General features: G+C 38.4%; 1 protein-coding gene across 1 annotated transcript in view; it reads left to right on the forward strand.

Annotated features, from left to right (window-relative positions):
- Window positions 1-14,873, forward strand: part of caskin1 (CASK interacting protein 1) — a 106,839-nt gene that overhangs the window by 77,001 nt on the left and 14,965 nt on the right. Inside the window, exons 11-15 of the mRNA XM_015011952.2 lie at window positions 3,944-4,189; window positions 9,467-9,571; window positions 10,216-10,334; window positions 12,281-12,362; window positions 12,799-12,908. Of these exons, the coding sequence (XP_014867438.2) occupies window positions 3,944-4,189; window positions 9,467-9,571; window positions 10,216-10,334; window positions 12,281-12,362; window positions 12,799-12,908 (662 nt within the window). The remainder of the gene's footprint in view (window positions 1-3,943; window positions 4,190-9,466; window positions 9,572-10,215; window positions 10,335-12,280; window positions 12,363-12,798; window positions 12,909-14,873) is intronic.

Here is a 14,873-nt window from a genome sequence, read left to right on the forward strand (position 1 = left end):
TGGATGGAAAAAAACTAAACTGTTTATGTAATAATACTGTTCAAGAATGGTTATGTTCTCAAGGAGCTAACAGCTAGCACACAGCGCTAACATAAGCAGAAGGCACAATGCTACTCTGCTAGCGAAACATTGGCCAAGACATCATATCAACACACAACAAATTAACATCTTATATAAAGTTTGTTGTCATTTTAATGTTATTTGCAGCTTCCTGCTGCGTTGTCTCCGTTGTTTTACAGACAGAAGGAACTGACCCTCAGTCAGACAAAGGTTTTCAGCAAATCCTTCTAGATAGTGGCAGAGGTTGCTGTGCCACTTGTCCTTGAACACAGAGGACTTTCCCCACTGATGTGGAAACATTTCCCAAAAGTTATCTAATTTATCCAGGCACTTGTAAGAGGTTCTGATGCTGAGGGACAACGTAATGGACTCTGTGGGTTGATAAACCCAACAACTGAAAAATTTAACTTGTAACTTCAGCATCCTTGAATTTGGACTAAAACATTTCCGTGAGAAATACAATTCTGGATTCACAAAATTGGTTAACTGGAAGTCGATGCAGCAGTTCTGCAGTAAACACTGTGACATCATTGTAGAAAAAACACAATAAGGAACAGAGAAAACGCAATGGCTTGAAAAGTAAGACCTAAAATCCACCAGGAGAGACTAAATTCAACTTTTTTGCACTCTTAAAAAATGAATTTAGGACAATAACAGGTTTTCTAACTATACCATATACTGTATATTGTTGGCCTCTGTGGTAAAAATAAACTACCTTTTTATTGCAGCACCATTATCTCACTCTGAACCTCTTTTTCCATCAGGTCAGCCTTCTTCTTTAACACTAAGCAAAGTAGAGGCATAATATAGAGAGAGCGATCTGTTACCCTCCATTGGTCCAGATTCAGCTCAGCCCTCAGGGTCTCTAAAGGGTGTAGACCTGGGGACTGATGGCCGTGGACAAAGGTTGATCTTGTGTTTGATGAATCATGTCTAACCTGTTGTGCATCGTTGAGGTTTTATGTTCTTGGATTCTTTTAAAATTTGGATGAACTGAAATTAAAAGTTGGATTTTACTGAAATTTTAAGTGTTAACACATGGTACTAAGGCTAGGATGAGTTTATGTTAAATCTTTTAGCTTATTCACCAGGGCAGCCAATAAGAATATAAAACTTGCAAACAAAATTATTGCTTGGATTTGGAATTGCTCTGGCCTTCATCTTTGGATCTAAATGTATACACCAAAATGTTTGAAAATATTATAATAGTTTCTAATGTTATAACACATGTTGTAAAAACAACAAAAGGCATCACCTCCTCTGAAACAGTCCCCGATTTCACACCATTTCCACTCAACACAAGGTGGAGTGAATATGGGTGGAACTGCAGAAGACGTGAACCTCGAGCTTCAACCAAACTCTCTGTCAAGTATAAAAACTATTTATACTATTTACTATTTACGATAGGCACAAAAGCAGCAACAGACACCAGTCATCATTTCATTGGTTTAATGGGGAAACAGAATCCAGAAAGCATCACTGCTCCAAATACCTCTGAAATAAAGTGGATAAGTGGAAACAGAACATTTTGTATGTCAACTTTTTAAAGGAACTTCTGGTGAAAGCTCCATATTTGACTCACATAAAAACAACCATCATCATGTGTGTGGAAGCTTAATTTCCATTATATCAAACTGTTATTTTGAATTTTTGTTAGGTTGCATATTAAACATCCATGCTGTGTAGCATCTTAGCACTGCCATTCATCTTCTATGAATGAGCTCCTTCTTGGTAAAGTCCGCCAAGCACATTCAGATCCATCTTGTCGTCTCGGTTGGACTTAGAGGTCGTACGTCCACTGAGATGTTTTAAGCTTTTCTAGGTTTGTCTGTGCGTTCTGCTGTGTTTGTCTCGGTCTGTATATCTGTGGTTGTGACCTTTTCATTCACTGTTTGCCGTGACGTTCTCCCTCCTGGCAGCGTCCGTCTCTCCTGCTTCTTGATTTTCCACTGACTGCGACTCCACACGAAACATTATTAAATGTTTAAAAAATGCATTTAAGGTTGGCAATTTGAGCTGAAATCCATTAGCAACAGATGCGCTCAGCAGAAAGTTGTGGACAATTTTTTGTCTCCTGTTTTCAAAAGCTTTGACTTACCAAATCAAGTTTGTCTTTATGAATAAACGTAAGCAGAATTTTATTTTGTCTTCTTGCCATAAGGAGTAATCTATTATTTATGCTAATATTCCAGCAAGCTTTAAGCTGCAAAACAAGGTTTTATTTTGAAGCTAAAACAAACATTTGGAACTTTGTTTAGCTTCTGATGTTAGCAATTAGGGTTAGGGTTAGGGTTAGCAGTTAGGGTTAGCTAGCAGTGCTAACTGTATGTTCGCTACAGAAGTTTTGCTCCTCTACAAGCTGAATGAACTGCAGTCATTCTTTTAACATTTAATCTTAAATGGCTTTATGCTTGTCTTTTTGTCCTCAGGCGTTATTTTAAATAACTTAATGACACTGGAAATAGCTAGCACTAAGTCATGAAAATAGCTAACGTTAAACCTGACATGAGTTTTTCTGCACATCTTTCCTTACATTTGTTTTTCATCAAATGACAATGTGCATAACCATCCTCTTGCTTTCCCTAAAGTTACCCAGATGCATTTGAAGAAAATGCATTTGTCTGCTTTCACTTATTTCGCTGTTTTCTAAAATATGGGGATAACCTTTAATGACTCAATGAAGCAACAGCCTGTCCATGCTAAAGACTTTGGTACTTCCTCTGGCATCTGAAGTAAACTTCTTTAAACCACGGCACTGTCTTATGGGCTAAGTTACGTCCATAAGACATAATTATGGACATAATTTTTTACAATATCCAAATGTTTTAATGAAGGTGTTAATGAAGCACTATGCACCAAAAAATTATTATGCTTATTATAAGTCATGCAATTTTTAACTTTTGAAATGTCGCAAGAAAGAGTAAAAAAAGGAAAAATCAAATTAGGTGTGTTTCCATCCACTGGTGTGAAGTAAATCTAGTTTTCTCCTTTGTGTTGGATGTTTGGACTTTGAAATTCTCAAGATTTTTGTGCCAGTATTAACTCTTAACTTAACTCTTTCGCAAAAGCCAAAAAGTGTAATTTCTACAAAATCTTTTTGAAATGGGGTAAGTTATTTTGAATATTGCTGTTTCCAATAAAATACTCATAAAAAGTTGATGGAAACACAGCTTATGTTAGTCTTATCCTACATTTGAGTGTATCAGGACGGACATTCAGTATCACAATACAAATATTGCAGTTACACAAACATATAACCTGTATAATGGGACACACCGTCACACCTCCAAACTGTTAGGTGGAGGCTATTTTGCTTTCCTTCACACATTAAGAATGAATATTTAGACACATTCTTTACAATTTCCAAATGTTTTAATGAAGGTGTTAATAAAGCGCTATGCACCAAAAAATTATTATGCTTATTATAAGTATATAAGATCTTTATAGATTTAGATCTATAGTGATTTAAATATTGTGCTGCAATAGCAAATGTGCTACCATGTAAAGAGATAAGAGTAGACTCCTCATTTTGTGGTGATGTCACTCACCCCCCCTCTCTGCACCTCTTCATACTGTACATTGCCCCCATTGCCCATGTCTGTTCCTCGTCCTAATCTCCATCCCTGTGATTTTTTTTCTCCATCAGTTGCCTGCTTCACCTCCCTTCTTCTTCTCTTGGTTTGATTTCTAACCTCAGTCTTTGTTTTTTAATTTCTATTATTCCCTCCTCTTTTTTTCTTACGTGTAATTCTCTGTTTTGTCGTTCGTCTGTGACGGTGGTTCACTGTTGGCTGGTTGTGTGTGCGTGTGTGTGTGTGTGTGTGTGTGTGTGTATGCGTGTGTGTGTGTGTTTCCGTGCTTCGTCACGGTGGGTGTTGTCTAGGTTTGGCCAGCACAGTCATTTGTACTCAACAATTTCAAAAGATACCGCTGGTTCCCCCGGCGACGGTTGCCCCTGCCAACGCGGTAGTCAACGGCAACGACACCACGTTCCATCAGATCCATATCCTGCCTCCACCGCCTCCTCCTCCACCACATTCCCATCAGCCACTGCTTCCACTTTTCACTTCCTTTGGGTATAACAGGTCGCCCGTGACAACCCCACAGGGAGACACACCCACTGCCCCAGGTATACACCCACTTTTCATTATTATTATTATTATTATTATTATTATTATTATGTGTTACTGATGAAGCTTTAATGGATGCTTTCCTCTTGTGTTTTCTACAAATTTGTCATGTTGAAACTGAAATATCTTAATTGATCAATTCAAATTCCAATCAGCGTTTTAGTGGATTTTCTGAGAAGGCAGCCATTAAACTTTTCTGTTATAGATCATTATTTATCTAATTTTCTATGTTTGTCATGCTGTTTAACTTTTGTTCTTTACAGTTGTCATGTCCATTATTTAGAGCTTGGTCTACAAAAGACGAGCGGTTCTTCGTTTATATATTCCATTATATCCCATTTGAAAGCATGCAATTAAAACGTAACATAGTTTAATTTTGATACTTTAGGTGTGAATAATGAGAATAAGGAGTTTTGTTGTTTTTATTAAACACTGATGTGAAGGTACATATCTTCTGGTAGTTCTGGTTTTTGTCCACCAAACAGCAGTTCCAGCACTAAATCAGACCAGTTCTTTCTGCTGCCGTTGACCTGATGGAGAACATCTCTACCATCACTAAATGCTTTCTGTCTTTCCATTTTATAATCTAATGTATTCATTTTATTATACATCCAGAAACAAGTGTTGACCAATGAGCTGAAGATGTCTTGCTAAAGTTTTGAATTATTTATAGATTCTGATTATGTCAGGGACAAAAATAAAAAAAAGAGGAAGAAGAAGATATGGGTATTTGAATGTTTGCTCTTGGCAAACTAGATTAGTGGCCTCAAAGTTTAAGAAACTGTAATAATCAATCACACGTTCCGGATCATTTTCACTTCTCTCACCCTTTGGTTACAACAAATGACAGAATGGATCTGGAAGATGTTAAACAAAAGCTAAAATCAGGAGAAGTTCCACTGCTGACTCACATTATAGTCTAAAAACAAAAAGCATAAAATCTAAATTATAATAATATGTTGGGTTTATTCTTGTCTCGGACCTTTAATTAAAACTTGATGACAATTAAAACTTGATAAAAATGCAGGCCACACTTTTCAGATTTTTAGTAGTAATAACTTCACTTTTCTTCATGTCACAATTAATTGGTACTTTCTCTTAAACTATCAAGTGAAATCACAATAAAATGCATTGAGATTACTGTTTGTAATGTAATAATGACCGTGGATCACAATGATGAATCAGTCCATACCTGGGTTAAACGGTAGTGCCATCTTTGGTCTAGCACTGGAACTGCTTTGGTGAAAATCCCGTACCCGCCACATCCTGGCTCGTCTGTTTGGCACCAAACACGTCAGGGTCAGAACTAATTTTACAAAAATGAACTCTGTAAACATTCCCAGTGAAAGATTACATGATCACTTCAAAGAGTCAATAATTTGCCTTCTGCAATTCATGTTGCATTATCTTAACATAAATTAGAGTCCATCAGGAACCATTTATTCGGCTTGTTTATTATTATTTTTCACCACTTGGATTATTATTAACTATCATTATTAGGATTAGAAACAGGGAGGATCTTTTACCAGTTTCCCTGAGTTTGCTTGTGATTCATTTGAATGTCTGGATTTCTTTTATTTTCATTTACTTTTTTAATTTTTTTTGCTCTTTTTCCCCTGCTTACCACCACTTCCACACAACTTTATCCTGACCAGACGGTGTTTTCTGTTCTGTCCTCGTCTTGTGTTGTCGTCACGCTGGATCAGACTAACACTTCTACCCACCTTACCTCTGCACCATAATATGTGCGTGTGTGTATGTGTATACATGTGTGTGTATGTTGCAATTATAATGAGTCTGCCACAGTATCAAACCATTTCCCTGTAATATCCATATTAGACGATACCAGTAAACTTGGCCGTATAAAAGGAAAAAAAGACGCTTTCCATTAAAAAAGAATTTATTTATTTATTTTTTTGCGTTTTATATGCTTTCGTGAACAAAATATTCATCTTTGTAGACTCGCAAGTGCAAATTACCTCAATGAAAACCTGCTGCAGGGGTGCAAAAATTAACAGTTGCAAAGGTGTAAAGTTTCACATGTGATGTAAAACATTGCTTTAAAAGTATCACCTATGATTTTCAGGTAAGGCATTGACATCCTATAACCACCTCTGTTGCCTGGTTACCATTTTGTTACCTCCAAGAGAAAAAAAAAACATTTGAGAACAAGCGGCTTTGTCTTATTTTCATTCAAAAGCGACGTTTGGATCGTGATGCTTTTCTGAGGTTGCTTGGAGGAACGCAAAATGACCACAAGAAGGAGCTGTGTGATCACATGAAAGGAAATCAGAGTTTATGGTGTGTGTGTTTCACTGGAGCGCTACTGGTTGCACATATAAACCATTATTAAGCCCATAATGAAGCGGCCATAATGGTTTATAACACTCTCCAAATGCACTACAGCCCCATTCTTAAAAGCTCTGACATATATAATCACACACCAATGGATGCATTATATATGTATGTGTATGTACATTTTTTGGCATATATGTGTATATACACAGGTATTATATGTGTAAAGAATTGACGTATGCACAAGGAGTATATAAATGTTTTCATATATTTATATATATATGCTGTCTTTTTTTATGTGTGTGGGAGAGAGGAGGAGGGAGTGAGAATGTGTGAGGATGAAGATGTGCTGCAGAGGTAGATTTGAAACCTGCTGTATCTGCTATGTTCATTATGTCTGCTCTAATTAGGGATTGGAAATTGTTGCTATTCACTTCCTAAACATATTCTGGGAATTCAGAAAGATCAGACCCTTTGGTCCGTTTCATGTTTTCAGACAACTTTGACGGCTTACGGCACGCCGAAAGATGAAATTGTTTGTCTCACATTAGGGTATAAACACATCAGCTGCTAAGTAAATATGCTAACGAAGAGACCGGCAAGCTGCAATGGTTGGCCCTTAGTGGGGTTTTTTAAGGTATTTTTAAAACACAAAGTGGGCACACACAGTGCCTTACAAAATGATAAGCTGGGGACTTCACAAATGTGTCATTTAAGGAGGAATGGTGAAAGGAAAGAGCTCAAAGAAAGTCAGATGAAGTTCTGTTTGATGTTTGCCAGAAACTGTATCAGGGATAGAGAACATGTGGCTTAGAAGATGCTCTGGTCAGATGGGATTAAAACAGATTTTTTTCTTCAGCCTAAATAGAATTTTTTAAAATTAAATTCTTGTTGGAATGTCCCAATCAAAGTCCAAAGTCAAATCAAGCTCCTTGATTGGCTGCTTTGCAAACTCCAGCATGTAGCGCACAAAGTAGGACTGTTACTAGACATTTCTGCTTCCCAAGCTGCATTTACTTTTGAATATTTTAGATATACACGACCAAAACAAATCTGTGAAAAGATGAATTTTCCATAAATAATTCAATGTTATGTTTCACAGAAAAATCTGTGAATATTGAACTGGGAATAGGCAGGACTCCACTGTATATTAAAACTTTTGTAAGGCACTAAAAAAAAAGAAGAAAGAAATAGACTTTTACAGTAAATAACGGAGTTCTAAGAAAAATAATCCACTTTTTTTGGCCCAACACAAGCATCAGTCGCTAAGGAAAATGATTGATAGCTCTAGCTATAACTGCACTGATGTCATGAAACCAGATATTTTTCTAGAGCTCAGTTGATGGGAGATCTGTGTCCAGTTTCTGATTATCACCTTTACCCTACGCTTTGCCAGTTCCGAATTGTCTTTAAAAACTATAATTATAAGTATTCATAATATTTCCTTCCTGATGTAAGCATTCATTGATCATTTATATGAGGAACAACTGTCTTTAGCATTCAGTACTGACCGTTGGCACAATTAGCACAGGAATGAATCTAGATCCATACCTTAACTGCGAGATTTCCAAACAACTTCCAACATTTCTAAATCCAGCATGTTCCATGACAGAAGGAGATTCAAGGTTCCATACGATATTTCAATTTCCATACATTGTTGAAGCATTTCTACATTGTGGCCAACCTTCGTATTATCAGCTAAAGCTAATTCCGGATCATTCCGCTCCCCTGCCGATTAATCAAAACGGCCCAAGGTGGGTACAAATTAACGTCAAGTGGCTACTTTTGGTGCCGTAAAAATTTGGATTTATATAAACTAAAACTCCAAAAATAAGAAATGGTAAATTAGCAAAATGACCAGCCACCTCCTAAGGTTTAGCTCAATGTTGTAGCAACATGAAACAACAGCTAACATGCGACCATAGAAAACACAGCCAACAGTTAGCTAGCACTTCAGTGTCATATTTATTGAGTTTTTGACCAATCCAGTTATAGCCACTAAAAACACAATCCTTCAGACTGCCGGTTCGGATACCAATGGCACATTTTTACTTTAATCTGTTTTAATAGATACTGGAAGCACTGGTAAAGCTAACAGTTGATCTAATGAAGATAAATAGGTTGTTGCTAATAAACCTGTTAATACCGAAACCTTGTGATACTGCTCTCAAATTATGACAGTGTTGGGACCATGCTAAGATAAAAATAACATAATAAAGTTATAAAATTATGAGAATAAAGTTATAATATCACAAGAAAAAAAAGTTGAACAAGAATAGTTGAAATAATGCAACATTACAGTCATATTTCAGGAACAAAGTCATACTTATTCAAATTCAAATACTTTATTAATCCCAAAGGGAAATTAAATGTTGTAGCTCATTAATTCATATTCTTCAGCGTTATTGAAGAATTATTAGTTATTGATATAATGACAGAACATTATGAGACGAAAGTCATAAAATTACAGAAATCGAGTAGTACGAAAATAAAGTCAGAATAACACAAGAATAATGTCGTAATATTACAACAATAGTGTTGAAATAATACTTGAAAAAATTCATGTTTCAAGACTGAAGTCATGTTACTATGAGAATAAAGTCATACAACTTAATTCTTGTAATACTATCTAAATATCTAGTAATACTACTACATAGCATTACGAGAATAGTCGCACGAAAATAACGTTGAAATAGTACAAGAATAAACTCATGTTTCAAGAAATAAGTACTAATATTATGAGAATAAAATTTTAATATTACTTCACATAATAATATGACTGTATTCTCGTAATTTATTTATTTGTTTTTAATTTTCTCCGTCAGGCTCAAATTACCCACCCGCCCCAATAAAACAAAATCCTGAATGTAAAAAATCTCGGTTGCTGCCACTGTAAAGAGCAGGTCTCTCTTTGGAATGAGCCGCTCCCTGTGCCACTTTAGGGGTCGGTTAGCGGTTAACGGTGGTGTTCTGTGTTGAAGGTTGTCGAGGCTCAGAGGCAAGTCCTCAAAGTTCTCCCACTCCATCCAGCGGGCCCCATGGAGGCTCCAACGAAGAGATCTGGGTTCTGCGCAAGCCCGTGGCAGGTAAATTGAGCCGCGTTGCGCTGAGCCCTCAACCTCTGACTCCTAAAAAGTCTGAACAGGGCCAAACAGTATCTGACGTCTGTTGGTGAAAAACCCTTCCTGCCCAACGGTCCCCACTGTTTGAGCCGTAAGAGGATGGTGCTTGAAGGCATTCAGATACTTTTTGACCTGCTCCTGACAGTTCCCCCCTCCCATGTCCTGCTTATCCCTCCATCTGAAGCCTAGCTGAGCTCAGTAGCCGTTTGTGTAGGCTGCAGGCATTTGCATCGGTCTACAGTCTGTGTAGAGAGCGAAAGATGAATAGAAGGAATAGTGTGCGTGTTTTTGATGAGCGTGGAAGCAAGAGGCATGTCTTTTTTCCCACTTTTGTGTTGGTCACTCAGTCATCTGTCGGCCTTGTCTGTCCGTCCTGTCCATCCAACCACACGCTGCCCAGTGCATTTCAACGGAGAGTCACGCCACGAACACATCAGCGCCGGATATGAGCTAAACCTTTGTCTGTGTGTGTGTGCGCGCGCGCGTGTGTGTGTGTGTGTGTCTGCTGTATGTGTTGGACGATACCTACGCGCAATTGCATTGGTGCGCGATTGATTGCACATGTATGTCCCTGTGCGCGCGTGTGTGAATGTGTGTGTGCGTTTCAGGCGGAGATCGCAGCAGCGTGGGGAGTTCTGGGAGTGTGACCAGTGTAAGGTCTTCAGGCAGCGGTCAGAGCGCCACCAGCGCCGCGCACATCCTCCACGCGCAGGCCGAGGGTGTGAAGGTGCGACACACACAAACACACACACACCATAACACACATCTGACACCACAGTTACAGCTATAGTGTCTAACTTTTAAAAAAAATATTTTTTCATATTTGTTAAAACGATCAACATAGATAAGCTGCTACGCTTTGCTGTTTCACCACAAAATAGTCTGCCATGAATGCTAAGGCTAGTTAGCATAACTTTAGTAGTAGGCTCATTAGATGATGGCAAATAAACAGCTTCCCTGGAACTGTAAGTTGCTTCTCTGACATTAATTAGCTCATTGACAGCGCTAACACCCGCCTCCTGGCTCTGATTGGTTGTTTTTGGTTGGGAGCGGTGCATTTATTCAGACGGCACTAGTAGCTCAGGAAGGAGGTGGAATCTTTTCTCATATTTTCTGTCTCATATGATACTATCAATACATGGCAACAGTGTCAACAAATGTGGAAAAAAAAGATTTTCTGAAATGTTACATATTTAACCTTTAAAACTTTATAGTAGCAGTTTGATTATTTATGTTAGCAAATTTGTAATTTGTCCCAAAAATGCACACCAAGTAATTGAGCAGCATGAAAAAGCAATTGTGTTAAGCTAGCAAGTACCAGTTTTAGTAAAACTCTTTCCTGAGGATTTTAGGCTCTTACATTTCTGATTAGCTCCAGCAGCACTTCTAGCATAACTAGCTATCACCAACAGACTTTGTGTTTATTCTAGGGCCGGGCCTTTGACAAATTAATGTTGATGTCTGTTAATTTAATAATTTAGCAGCAATAAGGGGTTTCTTAAATTTCATAGATATATTTTTTGATTAAAATGCAATTAACTGCGGTTAATTAACGACAGACCTTGCAAATATCCCGATTAAAACATGTTACTCTTGTCCCACCACCTGTTTACTCTCTACAGAACATAGAACATAGAGCCTTATCCTAACTTTGGGAAACTGAGAATTTTAAATGACAGGAAATTGAAAACTCAAAGAGGTTAAACAGCAAATTTGCTGTAAAACATTCAGAGCTCCTCTTATCTGCTCAAGATGGTCAATAGAGCTACATTTAAATAAATCTTATATCTGCTGTGCTTCCTCTTAATTCACTTTAATCATCTCTCTGACACTGTAAACAGTAAACTTTGAGTATATTTTACTCAGGTGCGGTACTAACCACCTGGTTTGGTGAGACAGAGATGTAACAACAGCAGGTTGAATTTATAGCTCCCTGTACTTCTTTCAAAATATATAGGAAGATGGGAAAATACATTTTAATTAGACCTAGACATATTTTCTGTCTGGAAAAAAAATCCTTCTTTTAAGTCTGCTTTCCTCAATAACACCTTCACTGAGGAGTGTTTTTGTAACCATGACCTTAATATTTGGAAAAAGATTACCGGGTCGATGCTTCTGTAATTCACGAAGATGTAAAGCATCTGCGACACGGTGAACAAACAAAAAAGTTTCAGTGTTACATTGTTTAGATTTGGAGTACTGTTGTACACAGTAAGCTCACAACATTTTTAGAACTATTGAAGGTAACATACTTACTTAAATGTGCTATAAAATGCCACTAAAATGCCAAACTTTGTTTTAAATGAAAACTGACCAGATTGCTTTGAGTCGTTGACTTGCAGCATTCACTCCTACTGGATGTAGCAATAGTAGACAGAAGACATTGTGTTGTTGGCTTTACAGCAATTCCACATAATAAACATGTATGTAGTGACAGTGGAGAGGAAGAACGCCCCTTTAACAGGAAGAAACCTCCAGCAAAACCAGAACCTGGCTCAGTACAAGCGGCCATCTGCCACGACCAACTGGACGGTTGAGAAGACAAAGAAGGCAAAAAAGAAAAGAAACAGAAACTTTCAATGTGAATGGAAGTAAAAAGTTAATAGCATTAACTTGTGAGACAGCCTTCCTTAATACATGAGCTTTAATGAGTCTCTCCATGTGTGTTTGCAGCTTTTAGCCACTGTCTTGTCCCAGTCTACAAAAGCCAAGGAGCATCTGATGGAGCAGTCCAAGTCGGTGGACCAACCTGCAGGTTAGAGGAAGCAAATATTGCTGAGATTTTTATACCAACTTGGGGGAAAAAAAGGTGGAAACATAAGAATTTGTTTAAAAAAAATAGATTTTGGTTAGATAACGAAAGCCTTAAAGCTTTGGCCTTTTACATAATGTCATCATATCACTTCTAAACACACACAGCTCTTGGCTTCTTCAGCAGACAGATGGCCGAGGCAGGGGATGTAGGAGGAAGTGTAGAACGGTATAATTGGTTCAGATTGTGTTTTATATCTTGAAAAGCAAGAATCTGATTGGTTGTTTGGCGAAGCAATCAGGCAAGGCAGATATTTGAGCGTGAGGAGGAAAGGGTAAAGGTCAGAGACCTATCCAGAGAAGTTATCTGTTGATGGACAGCAGCGTCCAAAGATTGGTTGACGGCTTGTCACCGGCCAATGATTTCTCTCCACCGTCAGGCTCTGCCAGCTCCTCTCGGACGTCCAGCCAATCGGGCTGTCCGCTTCACGAAGCGCCTCCTTACGATGCCACGGCAACCAGGAAGGGGGAGGTTCCATGCGAAGGGAAGGTAGGATAGTCCTGATTCCCCACAGATTCAGTCTTCAGAAAAAAAAGAAAAAAAAAAGTCCTACTCAGTCAGTCGCCGCCATGGGCTTCTAACTGCATCGTGATGAGGATGTAGCTCCACAGTCACCTCGAGCCCACTCGTACACACATACACACACACGCATGCACGCATTAACACAACACACACCAAGATGTCCCAGCGGTTTCTCTCGCAGCTGGCTTCGTCCGTGCTGCGAGTTTTCGGATGCAGCCACGACACGGTGAGTGCGTGAGTGGGTCTCATATGAATCTCTGCTCTATGATTCTAGCGTGTTTGTGTGACTTCATCATCCACTCCTTTCAGTTGCAGCTTCTCTTCTTCCATTGCAGCGTTTGTTTTCTTTTACCTTTGGAAAGAGTCTTAGAAGTCACTGCGCCACAGGCAAACAGAACTTTGACAGAGATAATGGTTATTGCTTGTATGTGTGTGTGCGTGTGTGGTCGTGTGTGTGAGTTGTGGCAGGTGCCCAGGAATTGTGGGAGGACTCTCTCGGCACAAAAAGTGTGAAATCTGATCTTACACCGTTCAGAATTGGATGCCATTTTCTGGCTTAATGTTGATTTAGCTTCACATCTAATTGCATATTATTATTTTAAGTTCTGAAACGACACAGCAGATTTTTGCTGGCGAATGTGTGTGTTACTCGCCTGCAGTATTTCTGTGTGCTGCTATGTAAGCCATGTTCTGATGACCATCTGTTAGCTACAGTGGAATCCTGACTCCTCGCTGGCCAGCCTCCCGATGCTCCCATCAGCAGGGAAACATGGCGGAGAGATGAGAGGGAAAGCCAGTCGTGACATATAGGGAGAGTGGAAGAGGAGATGCATAACAACAAGAGAAATAACGAGTAGAAACAGCAACTACAGATGCTGACAGCAGAAATGGACTCTTAAAAACGCTAATCAAGCCATTTCAGAACATCTTCTTGTCATTTTCAGACTTGTGGCTAATAAATATCAAATTATTCTTTCATTTTTGACTGTTTTCTAAAAACTCAGAAGATCCAATTAGACAAGATCCCATTAATTGTTGAGGATACAGAAGTTTTTTCGTGGATTTAACAGTAGTAGTCCCATTGCCTTTGCCAATATTCTGCTAATGTTGAAAAAATACTATTTCGCAATTGTGATATTTCCACTTAGAAAGGAGTGCAGTAAAAATCACATGTGAATAAGTTTGGTCACGCAGAGTCATTAAAAGTCATGGTGGCAACAGGTGTAAACATGAGATTTGCATTTTAGCCAGATACAAACTGGTATGACTCGTCTGATGCAAAAAAAAATTTGCAGTTTTGTCAAAAGCATCAATTTTGATACGGCTGAAAAATTGCCTCATACTTACGCAAAAACTTTTATTGACGTTTTATTCAAAATTGGCATGTTTCCATTAAGAACATTTATTTTTGTAAATTTATTTTTGTAATTCTACAATTTTATGGTCAATGGAAACACAGATGTCAAGGGCATCTCAGATTTTGTGTGCATTTGTCTACAAACACACAAACACATCAACTGTAGTTTTTTTGCAGTGTGTGTTTCCATCTCTGCTTACAGAGCACACCTCTATGCATATGAGAACAGAAATTAGTTAGACTCATGGACTGTCTCTGTATAAATATTAGTTTGACTGATTGCAATTTTTTAGAAGACAAACAAAGTTAGGTAGGCATGGGTAACGATTTTGTGGAAATGTCTAAATGTTTTATCTTGAAACCTCATAGTGAAGAGCACCTGGGCTGCATGGCGCACTTGCTAGCACCCCGGGTAACACAACATAAATATTATACTTCTATCTGATAATGAAAACTGGTCCTTCTATACAACTGCAACATAGTTATGGCTGGTGTATTCCACTATGTAGAATGGTCTGTGGTTTGACGACACATTCCCATTCCCTGAAGACACACGCTAACTAAGCTAACAGAGC

The sequence above is a fragment of the Poecilia mexicana genome, unplaced genomic scaffold (assembly GCF_051168715.1).
Source record: "Poecilia mexicana isolate PSO_F unplaced genomic scaffold, ASM5116871v1 scaffold_8, whole genome shotgun sequence".
Classification (NCBI taxonomy): domain Eukaryota; kingdom Metazoa; phylum Chordata; class Actinopteri; order Cyprinodontiformes; family Poeciliidae; genus Poecilia; species Poecilia mexicana.